This window comes from Vulpes lagopus, chromosome X, assembly GCF_018345385.1.
Source record: "Vulpes lagopus strain Blue_001 chromosome X, ASM1834538v1, whole genome shotgun sequence".
Taxonomy (NCBI): Eukaryota; Metazoa; Chordata; class Mammalia; order Carnivora; family Canidae; genus Vulpes; species Vulpes lagopus.
This window is the reverse complement of record NC_054848.1, coordinates 104,973,482-104,995,888: the sequence shown is the minus strand read 5'-3', so window position 1 is coordinate 104,995,888 and position 22,407 is coordinate 104,973,482. Positions and strand designations below refer to the sequence as shown.

The window sequence follows — 22,407 nt, the reverse complement described above, 5'->3', positions numbered from 1 at the left end:
CTCCACTGGCACAAATAAATGGGAATTAGTTACATAATGACATAAATTTACAGTATTTCCAATTACAAAGAAGTATTAAATGAAGGCAAAGGAAAAAATTTTATTCAGTAATAGTCAAAGACCTGATTTTCTCCATCATTGGACTTGAAGTTTCTCTTTCACCTTACATTCATTCTCTTTAATTACCTCCAAAGTAAAGCAAAATTCATTTTAATATAAATGACAGGTAAAATATCTGCACATATTAAAATTAATCTGCATGCCATAATCTGAGCTTTATTAAAAAAATACATGTTTAGATTAATACATTCGTGATGGATGTACACTTAGTTACACAGATGACAATGAACAGGCCTGTTTGAATTTACCTGTTTTTCCACAAAAATACCCTAAGGCAGGGCTCCTGCAAGCCCAATCCAGCCCACCAGCCATTTCTGTAAATTAAGTTTTATTGGAACACAGACATGCTTATTTCTTTGTGTATTGTCTGTGATTGCCACTGAAACAATACGGCTCGCAAATCCTTAAATATTTATTATCTGGTCCTGTATGCAAAGTTTGCTGACCCCTCTTCCTAAGGTGATGGTCCATAACAAAAAGCATCTACCAAAAACCATTTGGGGGGCCACCTGGGTGGCTCAGTCGGCTAAGCATCTGTCTTTGGCTCAGGTCATGATCAGGCCATGATCCTGGGGTCCTGGGAGAGAGCCCCATGTCAGGCTCCCTGCTCAGCAGGGAGACTGCTTCTCCGCCCCCCTCCCCTTCCTTGGCTCATGCTCTCTCACTATTGCACTCTCTGAAATAAATAAATAAAATCTTTAAAAAAAATCACTTGAGAACCCTTTTCAAAAGATACATGCCTGGAATCCCCCGCCCACCCCCACTTCTTATTTCAGCTGGCTAAGGACCACTGCTCTAAGGATTTAGTAGCACCATGGACCACCTGGCATCTTCTGCTTCTCTGTATGCAGTAAGCAGTTGTAGCATCTTATGCACTGTGGGCACTCCATTTTGCCCTTACTGAACGCTAAATGAGCCATTCGCTCTACTTTAAATAGCACTGGCATTTAATACTTACCTAATACTTTTGCCCACTTCCTCCTCTTGAAACTCTTCCCCCTTTGACTTCTACAGCATCACTTTCCGACTGGAACATATTTCAAACGTCACTTGCTATGAAGCCTTCTGACTTCTAAAACAGAATTAATGATGGTCCTCTATCCCAGCTCTCCTGTGGCATTCTCTACACACTCCCAAGGCTAAACTGTATGTATTCCTGGAAGCACCCATCAAAGTGTCTCACATTGTACTTGGTTCAAAGTAGGCACTAAATTAAGTAACTGATAAATGGACAGAGAGATGAATTCTAGATTCTAGGAGAGGGCCTTAACAAATCCCATGCCTAAAGAAACAACCAAAGTAACACCATACTGAGCCAGGGAATGTTGAAGAAACATGCAAACCTTCATGGGTAAGGCATACATAGCTCTCCCCATCCTGAACAAATAACCAACCAAATTTTTTCCACTAGATTTCTCTCCTTCCTTTTCAAACCACTGGAGCTGCAAACCCCACTAAAGCACTGATTAACCAAAAAAAGAGGAATTCTTTGCTATACCATTACTTCTCTGGCCAATTTACACCTCTCCCGGTATTAAGGTTTCACACTATTATCCAACTGAAGCTCTTCTCTCCTTCAAATCCAATAATTAATGAGCACCCACCTATTTATTAGAACACTACTGAGCACAAATGAGACATCAAGTACTGTGCTAAGTGTCTTCCATGCATTATCCCCATTTAATCCTATGCTAGACCAAGAGAAGAGTGTCTACCCGTCCAGATACCAGAAGATAGTGGGGAAGGAAGGCTTGCTTATATCTACCAAATACAATGCATATCATGTGAAAATCTATGAAAGAGGTGAAGTTTGAGCAGAATTCAAAAACAGAACTGATAGGCAGCTAGGATGCATCTAGGATGAGTAATGTCAGTACGTGCACAGCAGTGGGGACAAACAGAGGATGTTTGGGAAACCAAGAGGAGAGAGGATGAGACCGAGAATGGAAGAGGTGGGTTATGACTTCTGAATGGCAGGCTGAGGCCTCTGGGTATGATTTTGTATACACTAAGGCATCAGTGAAGGTTTGGAGTCAGGGAAGAAGAGATCAAGTAATTACCAGCAGTATATTGGAAGGATGGGGAGAGGAACACTGGGTATAGGGTAGTATTACAAAAGAAAAGACAGCAGAGACACCCCAGAATTAGAACCAATGTGACATGTGGAAGAAGGAAGAGTTGAAGGTAAAGGATTCAGAAAGAGAATCAGGGTTCAGGACAGGGAAGATGATGAATAATGGTTTAGACAGGTTGAGTTTTAAGATGCCCTTGCAGGACATCTATGTACAGCAGACAAATATACTGCCATGATTATATTTCATTCTCCAGTGATTACTGCATATCCCTTTTCTCCTGAAAACTCCTGCTTCAACTATCCTCATCTCCTCCTATCCTAGGTGAAATTCCTGTGTAAGGTTTAAAGACCCTGCCATTATCCCACCCTACTCAACTCGAATCCATTACTACCAGTCTCATTGACCCATTCTGGTACTTAATCTATTTCCTGGACTCATTCTTTACTCCCTTACCATCTCTAGGAAGCAGTCTTACTTACCGAAACAGGCAAGGCTTCTCCCACACAGAATAAAAAGGTGTTATCTATAAATCATCATATGTGCAGATTCATGGCATGTCGAATATCTAGAATGTCAACTCTCAAAATCAGATACCCCATTTCTCTAGGGTGCCAAGCACTCCACTGGTACTATGTAAAATTGGTCTTTCCATTTTTAGAGGCCACAAAAAGTACCTGAGAATAATAGAGAATCAGAATATTCCTACCTAGGACATATATCTTGGTCCTAAAAACTAACAATGCTATTAATATATATTAAAAGGAGTCTATGTCCTAAATCCAGTAGTATTTTCATATTTGTTTTAAAAACTACTAAGCTCAGGGGCAGCCCTGGTGGCTCAGCGGTTTTAGCGCCGCCTTCAGTCCAGGGCGAGATCCTGGAGAGACCGGGGATTAAGTCCCATGTCGGGCTCCCTGCATGGAGCCTGCTTTTCCTTCTGCCTGTGTCTCTGCCTCTCTCTCTCTCTCTCTCTGTATCTCTCATGAATAAATAAAATCTTAAAAAAAAACTACTAAGCTCAAATAATTATGTTTTATAAAACCTGATTTTGGATTGGGTGGCTTAAAAGGCACTGTATTAAAACCTGGGGTAATTACGAGTTCTAGCTGTGGAGTTCACTGCCCTCAAGTCAAATGGCAGCTCTGCCACTTACTAGTAATAGGACCTTAGGTTACTTCTCTGGGCCTCAGCTTCCTCATCCATAAAGGGAGAATTAATACCTCCCATCTTACATTATGATTGTCAGGATTAAAAGGAATCATGTATTGAAAGTAATTTGTCCACATATTAAGTGTTCAATAAACGTTAGCTATTTCTACTGTTGGGGAAAAAAAACAGGAAAAAATGTTCAGAGGATTTCTTCAGCCATGTGAGCAAAATTTAGTTCAAAAAGGGGAAAGTTGGGATCCCTGGGTGGCGCAGCGGTTTGGCGCCTGCTTTTGGCCCAGGGTGCGATCCTGGAGACCCGGGATCGAATCCCACATCAGGCTCCCAGTGCATGGAGCCTGCTTCTCCCTCTGCCTGTGTCTCTGCCTCTCTCTCTCTCTCTCTCTCTCTCTCTCTGTGACTATCATAAATAAATAAAAATTTAAAAAAAAAAAAAAAGGGGAAAGTTTAGGAGTGACCTGAGGATAGTCATCAAGTATATGAAAGATTTTCCATTTTTAGTAAATAAAAAACCCAAATACTTCCTTTAATGGAAGGAGATAGACCTAGAATAAATGGCTTAAATTAAGTGAGATAATTAAATTATAAAGAAGGGGGATCCCTGGGTGGCGCAGCGGTTTGGCGCCTGCCTTTGGCCCAGGGCGCGATCCTGGAGACCCGGGATCGAATCCCACATCAGGCTCCCGGTGCATGGAGCCTGCTTCTCCCTCTGCCTGTGTCTCTGCCTCTCTCTCTCTGTGACTATCATAAATAAATAAAAATTTTAAAAAAATTTATAAATTATAAAGAAGGATGAATTTTTCAATTCTGAATAATGTCAGAATTATGGTCATGATTCAAGTTGCTTTGATAGAATCACAGCCTCTTGATATATTTAAGAATAGTGGAGATGAAAATCTTATGTTGGGTGGCTTGGAAGCAATCTTGCATATATAGGGGTTGAGGACTAAATGGCCTTCTGAACTCCTGTTCTCAGACTGATACATCTGATACAGTTACCAATTTCAACAGTAACTATCAGATGTAGGTACTCTTAATGATTTCACCACCTAGTTTCATCCAGAAAGAGTATGTTCTTCAAATGTACTCCTCTCAAGTATCTCCTTAAAGAAAATGAAAACGGTGTCGATGATTCATAATTTTACTTGGAAACTTGCATTTCTTGGCTAGATGGCTGAAGAATTAAGAGTAGATGGTACAGATGTGATGTCTCCTTATGGCTGCAATAGAAACTGGAAACCATTCTGGAAAAACATGTATCGGTCTTAACTGCAAAAATAGAGACTCAAATGATAAAATCCCCAGTACTCTGGCAAATTCTTCCTGGTCCATCCTGGTGCCCAAAGGTAACGCAAAAGAGATGGATCTTTCTGTACAGGCTGGATTTCCTCCCCTGATCTTTGTGACTGACATAAAAAAAAAACCACTCAGAAAACTCCCTGTGGCAGCAAGAACACAGAAACCACATACCTGTACCTCCTGTTGTGACTGCCCCCTCTCTCAAGACTCTGACCCATCTGGTCACCTAAACACTTTCACCGCAAGCCCCAGCCTCTTCTCTCTTTACTTTTTCTTGGGGCAAGAGAGCACCTATCTTAAGCCAACACCAGGTATAGGCTGAAACTGGACTTGAAAGCACCCGGGGACCAGCACTCCTGTTTACTTTCAATGGGTATTCATGACTTACTTTTCACCCAGAAATCAAAGTTAAACATACGAATGTTACTCTAGTCCTATCCCCTATGCAACTTATTTAAATTCTGACATTTGGGAGAAGGAAAAGGAACAAAACTATGTACCTAGGCTTAAAAGTTCTTTCCTTTTGCCCTATTCCTTATACTAGATGCCCACAGCTTTAAAACATCTTTGTAAACACCTTTCCTAAGGTAACTCTTTCTATCTTTGATTTTAGTCATGGAACATCGCTGTTCAGTAAGCAGTGATACAGCATTATCTGTTTACCACTGGGGAAAAGATAAATAAGTTAACGACCTGTCTAAAGTTACATAATGTGTCAGTGGCAGAGTTATTAAAAATACAAGCCTCATGACTTTCCCAGTGCAGCATGCTTTTCATTAGTCTACAATGACATTAGCAGGATATTATTATTTATAAACAATAACTACACGGGTGGCTACCACTTATCAAGTCCTAACCACGTGCCAGGTACCATGCTAAGTCTAAGTCTTTTAAATCTCACAATATCCCTATGAGACAAGAACTGTCAGTATCTCCTTTTGGCAGGTGAGGAAAATGTGGTACAGAGACGTAGATAACTTGTCCAGGGTCACTCAGCTAGTCAGTGACGAGCTAGGACTCAAATCCAAGTCTGTTACTATAGCTTGTGGTCTTACCCTCCAATGTCCTTCCACTCCCCAGATCAAAGGATAAATTCAATTCTTTAACTCACTACACTTCGGAAAAAATCAACTCACTATACTATACCATTAAAAATTAATCAAAACCATTTATATTAGTGAAACTTGTACAAAGTTCTGATGCTCTCTCCACAAACAAGTCCAAGTAAATGAAATCACCACTGGATTTAGCAATGCTGCCAGATGTGTACTGCTGCTGCATGTAAAACTAGGCACTGCATTTGTTAATAATAAGTAATATTAGGGATCAAAACTGCTCCTGTTGTGACTAGAGCAGCCATTCCAAGTGACAAAAATGCTAACAAGTCAAGATGCAGAAGCTTTTCCCAGGCCTATTCATGATGCCAAGGAATAAATAATGGGGCAATAAGGTTTATAGTACAACCACTTTCAGGTAAATAGTATTCTTTCTTTACATCTGAATTTGTTTTTAAGGATTAGGAAATAAAAACGTACTGCTCTGGTTCTCGAAAATCAGCAAACCATAAAAACATGAAGAAATCTGAAACCATCAAATAAAAATCACATTTAAAAAAGCTGAAGCACAGTGCCTGGGTGGCTCAGTGGTTGAGCATTTTCCTTTGGCTCAGGTCGTGATCCTGGAGTCCTGGGATCGAGTCCCACGTTGGGCTCCCCACAGGGAGCCTGCTTCTCTCCCTCTGCCTATATCTCTGCCTCTCTGTGTCTCTCATGAATAAATAAATAAAATCTTAAAAAAAAACCTGAAGCATTCTATTACTAAGAATTACCACTTATTATTACCACTTATTATACTAATTATTACCACTTTGGGGAGCGGGAGAAAAGAGACTTTCAGTTAGGGTCTTGCCACCACAAAAACCGACTGGCCTCTGGGTTCCCATTCGTGTCAATACTGATGTAAGGGTTTTACACTATTTATCCTAAAGCAAGTCTCAAATCCTTGAACTTCTTCATGTTGCTTTTTTTTCTAATACTACAAGACTGACAACTTTTTTTTTAAGATTTTATTTATTCACTCATGAGAGACACAGAGAGAGAGAGAGGCAGAGATAGAGCAGAGGGAGAAGCAGGCTCCATGCAGGGAGCCCAACATGGGACTTGATTCTGGGTCTCCAGGATCACGACCTGGGCTGAAGGTGGTGCTAAACCGCTAAGCCACTGGGGCTGCCCAAGACTGACAACTTTTAAAAAATAGATTATTTCTGATCATCAAAATGACAGTTCCTACCTCTGCTCATCAGATTCTTCATGAGATATGAGATTATTCAGTGCCCAAGAACATAGATGCACATTCTGCCAAACCCATCTTTAAAATAATGGAGCACCTGATAGTGAAGCTACTGAAGGCACATTTGCAGATGTAATTTTAATAAAGGGCTCAAAGGAGAAAAATAATAACCAAATAAAGAGAAGTTGTTTCATTGTAAACCATAATGGATCATAAATACCAACTGAAACAACGTTACTTTTCCAACAGAGCAATATAGTATCCTGCCAATCTGGCTACTGGTAGAAGACAACTATAGAAACATTCAGTGTAGCATAGCTTTAGAAATCTGTCAAAAGTTACAAAGTTATAAACGCTGTGTTATATGGCTGAACCATAGTAAAATACAGCAAGTGCTAACATTCTCCTGATGAAAGGGTATTGTCATCTTCATTTATGATGACCACAATTCCTTTATAATAGAAGATGAGAAGACATCCAAATTATGAAAATTCAGTTGAATGAAGACTTCAACACATGATATATTCAAATTAAGCAAACTGCTTGTTTTCTGAGTTAACAGAGCCTCCAAGAAGATTTTTATTCTTTTTGAAAAGAAAAAAATGGAATAATATAAATATTGATTCACTCCTTTTTTGTTGAGTGGTAAATAAGTTAAGCCCAACCTTGGAATTTCTGGATGGGGGCGGGGAAGATTGCAATTTAAAATCATAATGTTAATAATGCAATACACTGCAAACTAAGCAATTTCCTCCTTAGTGAGCTTAAAATAAGTTTTATTCTCAAGAGGCAGAAATACCAACTTACCAGCTTCGTGCCTCTTTTAATTTCCTTTTGGACATCTTCAATAGAAAATCCACCAAGACTTTCGTTATCAGAGTGTGATGATACCAAAGCAGATGAAAAGAGCTATAAATTACATTTAGAAAAAATTAAGGTTCACATTTAAAGAAATTGCAGTGCAACAGTGAAAAAGATGTTAACTTTACAAGGAAATTTTCTAGTAAAAATGGCATAGCATTAGTAAGAAACTATTTCTTTAAAAATTTAACTGAGTTTTTCGTATTCAGGAATATTCATTGTTGGGGTTCTCATGGTTTCAGGTGTCTCAATTGCCGGTTGCCGGCCTTACTTACCATGCACTTATGGTGTGCTGCCACCTTCTGGTTTTCAGATATTAGTAATTGTCCACATTCCTTGTCTCTATTTGACTTACAAAAGCCACATTTGCGCTGTCTTGTAGGCCCTTTTTTCTGTTCAACTGAGCTTGACATGATTTTTAAATTGCTTTTAGAATGCCACTTTTAGCCTCAAGAAATGCTACAGAGAATAAGAAGGGCAACAAAATGGTTAATTTCACTTTAATACTCGTTTGCACAGTCATGTAAGTTGTTTAATATTTAACCTAAGTTTTAACATATGCATTTTAAATGGCTATTTAGTATAGACAAATTAATATCAAAACCTACAATGCCTCTGTAATGAAAAAAATGAACATATGTATAAAGACAAGTTAATGAAATAATTCAGGAAAACCAAGCTGCTTCCAAATTAGGAGATATGTGAAATAATTAAAACGATTTCTGTGTGGATAAATAAAAATGTACAATGTGTGATATTAAAACAATCATCTGCTGACATTAATTAATATAAAATATTTTTCATGTATAGTTAGATGCCACTTCAAGGAGACAAAGAATTATGTATCTAAGAGCAGAGCAGAAACTTTTAAGGACACAGTATTCCGAGTGAACAGAATTCTAAATTGCACAATTCCTTAAGTTCACATACTGATAAGTCAACAAAAGACAAATGGATGCACTTAACCGTGACTTAGGAACACTTATCTTTAAAATCTGAATTATTTTCAAGTTTAAAAAAATCATGTATACATCTTTAACAAATTTTTGCTATTGTATTCCTTTTTAAAGAAAAAAATTAAGCTTATAACAGTCTATTCAAAAAAGCATACTTTAGTAACTACTATTTATTTTTAAATCCTGTATTATCTGATTTTGAGGCTTACTCCAGAAGCCTGCTTATTAAATTAAAGTCACAAACTGACAGTGGTATTCTAAATGTAGTAACTTCCACATTAAATCTGCAATATTGTATAAAAGGAAAGAAAATTTTTCTGAATGACTCTTCAGTCTAGTCAAATTATAGTTATAGGTAGTAGAGTTGAACAAAAAAAGGGAAGAAAAGTTCTAACAGAGAAGGTTTCAGATTTAGATCATCAATCTCAACATGGATTCTTCAGAATAATCTAAACAAGTGTAAAATCAGTTATGTGATTTGTGTAGTTTTCCCAAATCAACCAAACTAAGTGGTGCACGATTCAAGTTGCTACAACACACATCACAATCAATAACATCTCCAATTTTGGTCTCAAAATGTACTAAAATTCTTTTCCCTTTCTCTATACACTTGAATACTTGCATGATACTATGTTAAAACTGGACTCACTCACACTACATTGTAGCTTTCTGAGAAGCACTTATTCTCCAACAAGAACAGTAGCAGCTGGATGCCAGCAAGGTGGTAGCTGTAAACCATTCAGGGCTATATAATATAAAAATGCAGACACTTGTTCAAAATTTAATGTGAAGCCACATATAAACAGGTCTTTTTATCAATGTATACCTAGAGTTGTTGTTGTTGTTTGTTGTTGTTTTTAAACAAAACTTCAAAGGCCTTGGCAGTTTCTGCGTTGATGTATTTAACAAACTCTTAATGCTATCTACCATTTTAAATACCTCAGTCTTCCAAACAGCATCGGATACTTTACAACAGTACTGTATTCATAGCACTGGCTATAAACCATGAAACTGATTGAAAACAGGCAGCAAATACTTTTAGGATTAAAGAAAAAAAGGACATAACAGAGAAACAAAAGAAACAAAAGGGGAAGTGTGTTTGCACAGGCAAATATGTGTTCAGTTGCTTTATCAAGAATATAGCTGCCAAAATCTTTAGAATTAACCATGCAAAACACCAAAATTCACAAATAGCACCAAAATTTGCTATGTGAGTTTTAAATTAGCTTTCTTTACTACTATGCAATGAATAGCAGGGACTCTGAAACCAGTGTAATGTATTCAGCATTTCTCTCGGTCATCCTTCACCAGTTCAAAGGATGGCACATTATGAATCTAATCTGTATAGACATCTTTAATGTGTAATTTCTGTATAATCCTAGCATAGGCTATAAACCTGGTTTAAGATTTTTAAAAAGTCCTAGAGTAGTAAAACACTTTTTATTCTTGAAATTAATTCTGAAAATGGTGTCCCTCAAATTATATCCATATTGCATTCTGACTCTTTGAATTCATAAGCAGGTAAATTTCTCATCCGAATTTTGAGAATTTCCTTTTCAAGATATCAAAGACCCAAAAATCTAAGAGAGAAAATAGGTATGTTTTATTTTGCATTCAAAAATATTCTAGTGTTCTAATCAGTTTAAATTGGCAAAGTGAACAGAAATACAAAAAAGTGCACCAAATCAATTAAAAACTTTCCCCAATGTGCAATGACTAAATGGATTTTTCCATTAAAATTCAAATAATGCATCTGTGCATATCTTGCTAATTTTTTACAGCCTCCTTGTAAAACATGAAGTGGGGAACATCATGGAAACAATGACTCCTAACAAAAATGTCTTTATCATAAAAATACAGATTTTTATCTAATGCTGTCTCATTTGTGGTCTCCAGTTAAGGAGAATAAGGGCATTCCAAGGACCAATATTAAAGGGTTCATAATGATCCACACAGCTATATGGCCTTTTAATTTCGGTCTAAAGGGCTTTTCAGCGCATGCAGAGATCAAACTTTGATGCTTTCGTCCAACAATGAAACCCTTTCCTTAAAAGAAACAGAACAGTATGGGTAATGTTATAAAGCAGAAATTAAAAAAAAAAAAAACAAAGATAACAGCGTGAAAAACATAATTCAAATGTCTGGCAAAACCTAAAAGCTCGATTAGTTAGGCTGAAACAATCAAGGCGTTCCTGATTTTACAAGATGCTGTAAAGCACCAAGGTAGAAATAACCTGAAACATCAAGGAGAGCATTCAAGAACCAAGTCGAGAGCTCATTCAACGTCTGGTATCTGAAAGACCATTTTCACAGAAAAACAAAACAAAACAAAACAAAAACTGCAGTTCCGGAAGATCAAACCATTCCGTACGCAATCAAGCTGAAATTCACAGTTCAAAATATATAAACGCGATCCCCAAAGAAGCAGTATTTCTGTCAGGAAAGTTACAGTGAAGAGAAATAAACGACTAAGAGATGAACCGGAAGGGCACCTGAATTTGGTTGCACGATATTATTACATGCTTCGCACTGCTTTTTGCGGTTATTCAAAAGGAAACTGAAGGAATTTTCCAGTTGTTTCAAACCCAAGGGTAAGAAAGAATTTGAACTGTATGAATAAGACCTGCTATTACGTAGTAAGCCGGTGGGGGGGGGGGGAAAGGTCCTTCAAAAATAAAGGATTTTTCAACTTCCACGCAGGATATCGAAACGAACAAATTTCAAAAGAATGCCGTGCGGTTCGTCCACATAATAAAGGATGGTACACATAACGTACCGGATCCTTTCCCCGTTATTTATTCCTCAATACACGCTAGACTCCAAGACCTCCCTCTAATCAAGCGCTAGATAAACTCGCAAAACTATCTTCCTCTAAAACACTTCAGCAGGTCCTTTCGGTCGGTCGTCAAGTCAGGGTCCCCTAATCGTCCTTTTCCAATCCTCCCGAATCCAGGAAGATATCCCACCACTTTCTTTAATCGTCCTTCCCCAGGAGTTCGCCCTCAAAGTCTTCGTTTCGGATCTCAGTTTCGCCCCTGATTTCCCCCACCCCAGAGTTTTTCCTCATTCCGTAAAGCTAACCCTCCTGCCATCCTAACCATTCTTCCTCTTACGCTTCCCAAACTGGAAGTCTCCCTCCTTCCCAAATATGTCCTAAGCGATGGCAAAGACTAAAAAATTCCCAGTATTTTTTCCTCCCTAAATGCTGCGCCCCCTCCCCCGAAGTCCAGGCTTAAGCCTAATCTCTCCCCCAGCTCCCCCAAAGCACTTTTCTCAGCAGCCTCTTTGCCAGGCGCCTTCAACGAGCGGCGCTTCTGGGGTCCTTGACAATAAAGCGAGACCACCAAGAGTCCCCCTTAACAACGGGCAGGGGCGGCGGCCTGGCCACCGCCATCCTCCTTGTCTTCTCCCGCCGGGCAGAGAATGGGGGGCCCCAAGCTACCGTGGGGACTCACCGGCGGGGCCCAGAGGCGAATGGCAGCGGTGAAGCGCCAATGAGGGGAAAGAGAAAGAAGTCGGTGTCGGTTCTCCGGCAGCGCCTGGGAGCGGGGCTCTGTCGCCGGAGGTTGTTTCCTTTCATTCGAGGAGAGACGGGCTCGCGGAGCGCCCTTACGTCGCCCCCCTCGCACGCAACGACTCCACACAGCGTTAATACGTCCCGAGCGCGCCGCGCGCCCCCATTGGCGGCCCGACCGGGGCAACTGAAGCCGCAGAGCCACGGCGCATGTGCGGAGGCCACCCCCTGAACGGATCGGGGCGGCAAGCTCCGCCTCCTGCTCGCGCGCGTACCTTCTATTCTCCGGTCCGCGGCTCAGCCAAGTGTTTGGGGGCAGGATCCGAAGAGATAGAGAAAGAGATTGCAAGATACCGCTGTGGGGCGGGCGGAGAAGGGGCAGGACTGGGACTAGAGACCACTGGCCACGGACCCTGGGCAGCCAGTTTTCAACAGTGATTCCAGGGGCTAGGCCTGATCCCTTGCACTTGTTCACCGAGGCCTTTTCACATCCATTATTTCATTGTACTCTCGTGGCATCCCTTTGAGGTCCTCCGTTCTCTCGTTTTACTGCCAGGAAAGACTGAGAAGCTCCTAGTGGAGTCAGTCTGCCTGGATCTCAATCTTCGGGCAAATCACTTTCATCTCTGTACCTGAAACAACAACAACAAAAAAAAAATTTCTTTTTTTTTTTTTTTTTTGTCTTTAAGATGAGGATTAAAAATAGGATCTCACGGGTTTATTCTGAAGAAGAAATGAGATAATGCAAGTTAAGCGTGTGTGAGCGTTCCTGGCATATAACAGGCCCTCTGTAAATGTGGACATTATCATAATCAGAAGAGATAAGTGATTTTCTTTGTAACTCACACAGGTAAACGCGACAGCTAACCGAGCGCTTTCCTCTTTGATGTATGTAAGGAGCCAGAGTGTTTGGGTTTGAAACCCAGCTCCCTCACTTCTAGCTCTGTGACCTTGAGCACGTTGCATTACCTCTCGGTCCCTCAGTTTCAGCACGTCCAAAATGGAGATCACAATGGTATCCATCTCATAGAGCTGGTGGGAGAAATGAGTTAATACATGTAAATCACGTAAAATAACACTTGGGCACATAGTATGCCCTATGTAAGGGTCAGCTTTTGTTATTTTCTCCTACGCTCAAAGACTAAAAGCCAGTGGTTAAAAAAAAAAAAAAGCCCTAACAAACGAATGCAAATTTAAAAATGCCCTTTATGTAGCTATTTTTCCTGTAAAAGGGAGGTGTATGGTGGATTTCCATTGTTGCGATCCAAAGCTGTTACTACATTGTTTCATCATTCTTTTTATTTTTCCCTGCAATGTCAACCTTACATTGTAATCCTAAATAAAACAGTGACCATGTTAATGTAACACTGTATCCCATACAAACAGGTACGTATCTAATAAGCTTGTATGAAACAGTCCTTTAGCCGCACAGGACACTTAGACCTTTTACCCAGGCCCTCTACACTGAAAGGGGAGAGGCCAGAAATTTACAGAAGATCCAAAATGTGTGTTCCAAACATTAACTGTGTTTTAAAACAGGTCCCCCAGCATTATTTTCACCAGCTTTAGACACGTGCTGGTGTCAAAATGAGACTGATGATTGTGAAAGTGACAAAATTTAGTGCCTATGCAGTATGTTGTCTTTTTAAATCCCCCCCGCCCCCGAGTCCCCGCAAATACCTGCATTTCACTACCTTTTATTCATTCTCTCATCTATGCACTCATTTCAACATATTAATTCAAAAGACATCTGCAAAGCTGCTAAGTTCCAAACACAAGAGAGGCACAGATCGACTCAATCCCTAATCTCAAACTCATGACCTAAAAGGGGAGACAAAGAAGCAAATACCCTATGATGTGATAAATGCTATAGAAACGTGTGTGCCTGATACAGACACCTTCTGCCTACTGCCTACAAGCGCTAGGCGAAGGTACAACAAACAGTAAGACACAGTCTTTGCCCTCAACTATTTACAGTGTAACAAGGAAAAGATGAATAGCCACAATAGAAGATGGACCACAGCACATGCCTTAAGACGTGGAAAGGAAGTGCAGGGAATGTTCCAGAGGAAAAGCTCAGCAACCATAGTGAGTTTCAGGCCCCAGATTGGCTAGCCAGTTCCCCATTAGCATGAGTGATAGAGGAAGCCTGTTATTTCAAGGGCTACAGAAGAGAGTCAGATTGTGGTAACACATAATATAAACAATGCCTGAGAATACAGCACAGGATCTCTTAATCTCTTATTGATCCATCAGGCTCCCACCGACACTCTTCCGGTTCTTCAGGTTCTAGATTCAGCTTTCCTGTATCTCATTCTCAGCAAAGGCCTTAACTTCCCGACTTGTTTAGAGTTGGGCCATCTGAGCTAAGTGGCTTTATCTTGTACACCCATCCTTTCTTGCTTCATTCTGTCTGAACAGAATTGTCCTTCCAGCTTTTCCAAGCTAAGGCTATGGTTTTAATCACATCTCTTCCACGCTCTAGACAAACTGCTTCTCTACTTATTCCCGGCTCTCATTTACCTTCAAACACTTGAGATTTTTCTACCTTTATTCCCAGACTGTGCTCTCAGCCTCCAATTCCTTCCCAATCATGCATTCGGCAGGCATTTGCACATATTCTCTGTATGCCAGGTATTATGGCAGACATTGGAGATTTGAAAAGAAATAAGAAGGCTCCTGCCTTCAAGGAATTCTCAGTCTAATGAGGACGAAAACCCAGTATTTCTAAAACCCAAGAAGAAAAACAGAATTTCAGTACAATAGATAAAATGCTATAATGGAATTACATACCACCAAGATTGATGGGCTCTGTCCAGTGGAGCAAGAAATACATCCTTGGGGAGAAATGTTTTGAGTTGGATCTTGAAGGACAGGGCCAGGCCCAGAAAAATCTGGATTCCATCTTCATGACTTTTCTCCATCTTCATTCTTGACATCTCTGTGACATTTGACACTTTGGGCAGTTTAAACTTAAACTTAAGTTCTTAAACTTTCACCTTCTTTGGCTCTTAATGGGAACTCTTGACTCTGGCCCTCTGGCTGCTCTTCAGTTTGTTTGTGGAAGGTTTCCCTTCTTCTTACCTTGTAACACAGACCTCTCCCAAGTCAAAGTCTTAGACCTGCTGCAGTTCTATTGTGATTCCAGCCCCGCGATTCTCAAAATTTGGAAGGGAGAATTACCTGGGGAGCTTGTTAAAAATGCAAATTTTTGGCACACCCCCACCCCCACCCCGGGATTGCTGGAGTGGGTTCAGCCTTCTTCAACTGCCCAGAGATTCTGATGCAGATCTGTTGAGGACCACACATTAAGAAACTGCCTTCCATTCTTTTTTGTGGCATTGAAACAGTCTCTTGACTTTACCCTGTAAACAAGTTTAGCAACTGCATCTGCTCTGCCTAGATTGGTCCTGTTCTTGAGCTCAATCACTAAGTCCAGTACAAGCAAACTCATCCTTTCCAGCGACGAAAAAGTAATTCCTTTTCCCATCTTCAGTGTTTCTGTGTTAGATACCTCTAGCATTTCTGCTCCTGCCTAAACCAAAGGCTGAATTCAGCTACATGCCTGTGACCTCCCTTCTAGCTATAATCAACACCAGTGGATTGTTCATTCATTCGTCAACTTCATATTGATTACCTACGACATGTCAGATGAAAATGGACAGTCCATTTTGGTATAGTGGCAGACTATATTCAATCAAGTAATGTAAACAAATGTAAAATTACAACCATGTATTGTGCAAAAAGAAGTAAATGTTACCTACATGTAACTGAAGTCTATTTGCATTGTGTATATTGGATACATTTTACATTTCTTATTTTTTGTTTTTAAAGTAGATGGATTCTGCATATTAAATATTTCTGTGAAGAGGTGCCTGACCGGCTCAGTTGGTGGAGCGTGCAACTCTTGATCTCAGGGATCTAAGTTTGAGCCCACGTAGGGGGGCTCGTTGGGTGTAGAGAATACTTAAAATCTTAAAAAATATATAAATGTTTCTGTGGGGTAAAAAAAAAAGTGCTATTTATTTGTGTGAGATGCTGCATAAAAGTCAAAAGACTTCTGTTTGAGTTGCTGGCCTGCCACTGACTAGTAGAGTGACCCTGGACTATTCATTTGACTTCTCTGAGCCTTAGTTTACACATCAGTCAAATGAGGTTGATATTACTTGCAAAGTTGTTATGGAGCACAAGGACAGATAATGATGTATGTGAATATTCTTGCCCCCAAAAATATGAAGGACAGTTTTTTTTTAATATATCCCTTAACTACCATATCATCTGATTGATCAACCTCCTAATGTTGACTGCCAGAATTTGGCCCCTATGCTATTCTTTTTTTTTTTAAGATTTTATTTATTTATTTATTCATGAGAGAGAGAGAGAGAGAGAGAGAGAGAGAGAGAGAGGCAGAAACACAGGCAGAGGAAGAAGCTGGCTCCATGCAGGGAGCCCGATGTAGGACTCGATCCCGGACTCTGGGATCACACCCTGAGCCAAAGGCAGACGTTCAACCGCTGAGTCACCCAGATGTCCTGGCCCCTATGCTATTCTACTTAGTTTTTGTTGTTGTTCATTTAACTTCCACTCAGCGTATTTCACTTAGGACCCTTCACCTTGTCCAGGCTATGCTCCAGGTACCCAACTGAGGAGCTTTGGCAGACTTTGATGTCTCCCCTAGTTAAGTGGTTTGATGCTGGGTGCGGTACAGAATCTGCCCAGGAAACTAGCAACTGTGGCAGAGAGAAATGCTTTAGAGGCACGTGGACATCTCTAAAACATTGTTTATTGGATGTTAAATAAACACCAAAGGGGAACGTAATATATCGATGTCAACATTGGAGAAGTGATTAAACTTTATAGCACTGATGCTTGCAAAATAATAAAGGGTAATTGACTTCCGACAGTGTACTAGGCACTCTGCTAAGCACTTTTTAAAAAGATTTTATTTATTTATTTATTTATTTATTTATTTATTTATTTATTTATTTATTTTTAATTTGTCAGAGAAAGAGCACAAGCAGGGCGAGCAGCAGGCGGAGGGAGAAGCAGACTCCCTGCTGAGCAGGGAGCTTCATTCCAGGACCCTAGATCACGACCTGAGCACAATGCAGATGCTTAACCCACTGAGCTACCCAGGCGCCCCTGCTGTGTAATTGATGTACATTATCTTATTCAATTCTTACAACAGCCCTGAGGGGCAGGGGGTATTGTTAGTCCCATTTTACAGAGGAAGAGACTGTTGAGCAATTAAGTAACTTGCCCAAGGTCACACGGCTAGGCAGAAGAGCCAGGTGTCAAGCCTGCATTGTTTTGACTCCAGAAGCCACTCTTAATCACTATGTAGCCCTGCCTGTTATTTATTGGTTGATGTGTTTGTTATCTGTCTCCATCAGGGCAGGGGCTTTGTTTGGTCACGTTCACTGCCCCATCCCCAGCCCGAGAAACTCTGTGCCTGGCCTACAGTAGATATTCAATAAATATTTAATGAGGGAAAGACCATGGAGAATGGGGAATGGAAAAGAGGAAAACCAAAGAACGGGGAAGAAAGCATAATGAAGAATGGGGACACATAAATTTGGAATGGAATGAAAACATCTTAGGAATTTGTTAGTAATGCGGCAGCGCCAGCCCTACCACAGTGATTCTGGCATAGATGTGAAATGGGGCCGAGCAACTATATTTTTAACAAGCTCCCCAGGTAAGACTGCAGTACACTCAAAAGTCTGAGAACCACTAACCCACAGCCTTCAAGCGGAAAACAAAAACAAATGCTTACCCCCTGGGCATTTTATCAGTTACATCCGAGTGCCTGAGAGACTTCCTCCTGATTGATATCATTCCTAGACGCGTATCTTAGAGAAGACAGTTGCTTCTAACTAGCTTTGCCATTGGGTCCTGGGTGATCTCAAGCATCTTTGTTCCTTTTGGTCCTTCTTTGGCTATTGGCTAATTAACAAACCCAGAAAGGTCTACCCTAATCTCCAATAGTATAATAATGAGTCTAAAAACTCAAAAGAATTATATATGAATAAGATTTGAGGGAACTGATATTCACAATGAGACGAAACTATACTGGAAGGCAAAACCCCGAATGGCCTGGGCACAAATCCTGATTTCAGATTAACTTCTTAATGCCTTGATTTCCTCATCTGTAAACCAAGATTGAAAGGAAGTACCTTTCTTTCTCAAGGATTTTTTTTTTTTTTTTTTTGAGGATTGCATGAGACACTCCACATACCACACTTAGCACAGTTCCTGGCCCACAGAGTTCAATACATATTAACTATAAGAGCTAGCTTTATGGGTGGTAATATGGAGTACTTTTTATCTTGTACCACTTAAGAGTAGCTAATGTGATCTCCAGTTTTTCTGAGAGGTGGAATAGAGAGACAAAAGGCCTGTGTTTCTTTTTTATTATTTCAATAAGCTTGTCTCTCTTTCTTTCTTTTCACTGAAGTCTAGTTGACACACAATGTTGTATTAGATTCAGGTGTACGACATGGTGATTGGACAAGTCTATACATTATGCTGTGCTCAGCACTAGCTTAGCGACCATCTGTCCCCCTGGAGCCCTATTACAGTGCCACGGACTACATTCCCTATGTTGTACCTTCCATCCCTGTGACTTACTCATTCCCTAACAGGAAGACTGTATGTCCCACTCCCCTTCCCATGTTGCCCAATCTCCACCTCCCTTCCCCCTGGCAATCATCACTTTGTTCTCTGTATTTATGGGTCTGTTTTTGCTTTATTTGGTCTGTTTTTTAAATTCCACATATAAGTGAAATCATATGATACTTGTCTTTCTCTGACTTATTTCATTCAGCATAACACCATCTAGGTCCACCTTCTGTTGCTTTATCCGTGCTGTTCTTGGGTCCCAAAGCTCCTTTATGACTTCTTTTGGACTAGCTAGGACACAGCAGCCTTCAGGATGCCATTCAGGTATCGGCCCTTAGCTTTCTAGAAGCTTTTCTCACCCTTTGACTGGGTAAAGCTCACCTCCAGCACTGCCACAGCAACCTGGCCAGACCTCTGGCTCATCCCTTGCCATATCATGTTGAAATTATATGTACTTCTGTCTCTCCTACGAGAGAGTGAGCTCTTTGGGAGAAGAGACCATGTTTTATTCTTTTTTATACCCCAGGCACCTAGCACATTGCCTGTCCAATAAACATCTGCTGAACTTTCTCAAGGAGCCTTGTCAGGGAGTCAGTGGTTACTACTGCTGGAAGACTTTTTCCTGTCTGAGACTGTTGTCTTGTACTCTGGGCCTTTGCACCTATAACTTTGTTGCACCGAGAGTCATGCAATACAATTCAGCAATTGATTATATTATGTATCGTATATTTTTCTCTCCTTGCTTCATATGTTAATGCACCACTTCTTTCCCCTTCCCTCAAGCATTGAGGAGGAAAGATTATTTTTTTTTAAAGATTTTATTTGTTTATTTACGAGAGACACACACAGAGAGGCAAAGATACAGGCAGAGGGAAAAACAGGCTACCTGCAGGGAGCCTGATGTGGGACTCAATCCTAGGACCCCAGGATCACAACCTGAGCCAAAGGCAGACGCTCAACCACTGAGTCACCCAGGTACCTGAGAAGGAAAGATTACGAATTAAAAGTGGATGATACATCTGTAAGCCACGCCAATTATCAGTCAACTCTGCTTATTGAACACCCAGGGCACTGGGAATCCTACTATTAATCACCAGGGGCAAGTGCAGATGAAAAGGGAGCATGATTTATCATAAGGGCCTAGAACAGTACCTTCACATAGTAGGCACTCAGCTAATATTCATTGCCTCAATGAACACTTTATTTTTTTTAAAGATTTCATTTATTTATTCATAGACACAGAGAGAGGGAGAGGCAGAGACACAGGCAGAGGGAGAAGCAGGCTCCATGCAGGGAGCCCGATGTGGGACTCGATCCTGGGTCTCCAGGATCACGCCCTGGGCTGCAGGGGGTGCCAAACCGCTGCGCCACCGGTGCTGCCCTCAATGAACACTTTAGTGAAAAAGAGCAGTGTACTTTATTAGGTGAAAAATCAGGAGGCCTGGCTTGTAATCAGACATCTATCACTTCATTTTGAACTTGAAAAATCACTTCATCTTTCTGGAACACTCTTTTATATTCTGAAAAGCATGACAGAATCAGACTAGATGACCTTTAAGATCTCTTCCAATTTTAATATGCAATTCTTCCCGCCAATAGTTTGAAAATTCCTTAAGAATAAGCACAGTTGGTGAACCAAGATGGCGGCTCCCGTGGATGTGGAGCTGAAGAAGGCCTTCACAGAACTTCAAGCCAGTTATTGACACTCAACAGAAGGTGAAGCTTGCAGACATACAGGTTGAACAGCTAAACAGAACGAAAAAGCACGCACATCTTACAGATACAGAGATTATGACTTTGGTAGATGAGACTAACATGTATGAAGGTGTAGGAAGAATGTTTATTCTTCAGTCCAAGGAGGTAATTCACAGTCAGCTGTTAGAGAAACAGAAAATAGCAGAAGAAAAAATTAAAGAACTAGAACAGAAAAAATCCTACCTGGAGCGGAGTGTGAAGGAAGCTGAGGACAACATCCGGGAGATGCTGATGGCACGAAGGGCACAATAGGAAATCTCCAGCCGAAGCTTCCTGCCCCCTCCCATTCCTGGCAAGGGCAGGTGGGGGGCCCACGTGGAGAAACTTCTCTTCTGCCCGGGTGGACTTTTTATTTGGATGATCTCATAACCTTGTGTTTTCTACTTCACCATGATACCCTTTCAGACCCCAGTTCTGTATTTTTTATCCTGGATCTGTCTGCCACCCCTGTCCAGAACACTTTTCTCCCTGGGGGTGAGTCACAAACTCCCAGGAGAGGGAGATGGGAGCCATACAGATAGGGGAGCTCTGCCCAAGCCTATGAACTAGTTATGCTCCTTAGACCAATAAAAGGCATGTGTTCCCCCAGCCACTCTACGAAGTCTGCCTTTCTTGAGCTGAAGGATGAGAACCAAGGGCCAGCGAGGTAGAGGCTTTCAACCTCAACTCCTCCCTGACCTCTTTATTTAAGACTTTGCTGCTGATTTTGTCCCTTTCTGTTCCTTTGAGTAAAATCCCTCACCTCTGAGCCTCCGTGCAAATAAGAAGGAAGACCAGGGGGGATAGCTGAATTTAAGTAACCTTGGTGGCTTGTTGCAAATGTTCAAGAAAATGCAGTAATAAAGCAGCAGCACATCCAAAAAAAAAAAAAAAAGAATAAGCACAGTTGACGTTTCTTCTCCATAGCACCTAGCACAGTGCTAAGGTCATAGGGCTTGATAAAGACTTCCAAGGTTAGAACCGTCATCCTCCATAGTCACCCTTACCAGAATTAAAAACAAAAACAAAAATATAACCAACGGACACCAAACACTGCCACGAAACATATATCATCTCTAAAAGTAGGACCTAAGAGAAAAGTAGCAGAAAACCTGGAAATCTCTTCAAATTTTTGCATTTCAAAATCTTTAAAACGTTTATAATTTGAAATCCTAACTCAGGTGCCGGTTGCCAATCAAGTAATTTCATTAATCCCAATGAAAACTTGAGTGCAATGGAGTATAACTGCAACTTGATCTTAGCCCTATCCTCATGCTCCCTTGCAATCAGCTACACCCATCACTTTATGATCACCCATCACCCACTGTCGTAGTACACACTCATCTATCTCTCTAGCCAGCATTTCTCCTCTGAATTCTAGGACCATATAGCCAATTGCCTATTTGAAATTGCTTAGTCATCTCAAAGGCATCTCAAACTCACTATGTCTGAAAGAGAACTCATGATCTTCTCCCTATAGACCTGGTACTGGTCCACTGTTGGCTAACTCACTGAACGGCACCTCTATTCACCCAGTTCAAGGAATCATCCTTGGTACCACCTTCCATTCTGCTCCCTGCCCCCACTCCCGCTAATCTCCACTTTATCATTAAGGATTGCAATTTTGTCTCCTAATCATCTCTGAAACCAGTCCACTGTTTCCTTATCTCCACCATCTCTACCAGCTCTAATCTGGACCACTCTGCTAGCTTACTGACTCGCCTATCTGATTCAATTTTCCCTCCTCCAATCTAGTCTCCACACTCCTGCA

General features: G+C 40.8%; 1 protein-coding gene and 1 pseudogene across 4 annotated transcripts in view; one reads left to right on the top strand and one right to left on the bottom strand.

The window, feature by feature from the left end:
* PHF6 (PHD finger protein 6) overlaps window positions 1-12,414 on the bottom strand; it is a 51,364-nt gene extending 38,950 nt beyond the window's left edge. For 2 of the 4 annotated variants that reach the window (XM_041741665.1, XM_041741667.1), the window contains exons 1-3: window positions 12,223-12,413; window positions 8,087-8,270; window positions 7,758-7,859 (exon numbers count right to left, since the gene is read on the bottom strand). In XM_041741665.1, coding sequence (XP_041597599.1) covers window positions 7,758-7,859; window positions 8,087-8,224 — 240 coding nt within the window. In that variant the 5' untranslated portion in view covers window positions 8,225-8,270; window positions 12,223-12,413. Of the gene's footprint in view, window positions 1-7,757; window positions 7,860-8,086; window positions 8,271-12,222 lie in introns of all 4 variants that reach the window. The other 2 variants (XM_041741666.1, XM_041741668.1) reach the window with 2 other exon arrangements.
* Window positions 12,415-20,542: 8,128 nt separating this feature from the next.
* Window positions 20,543-21,245, top strand: LOC121483269 (annotated as a pseudogene).
* The last annotated feature ends 1,162 nt before the right edge of the window (window positions 21,246-22,407 follow it).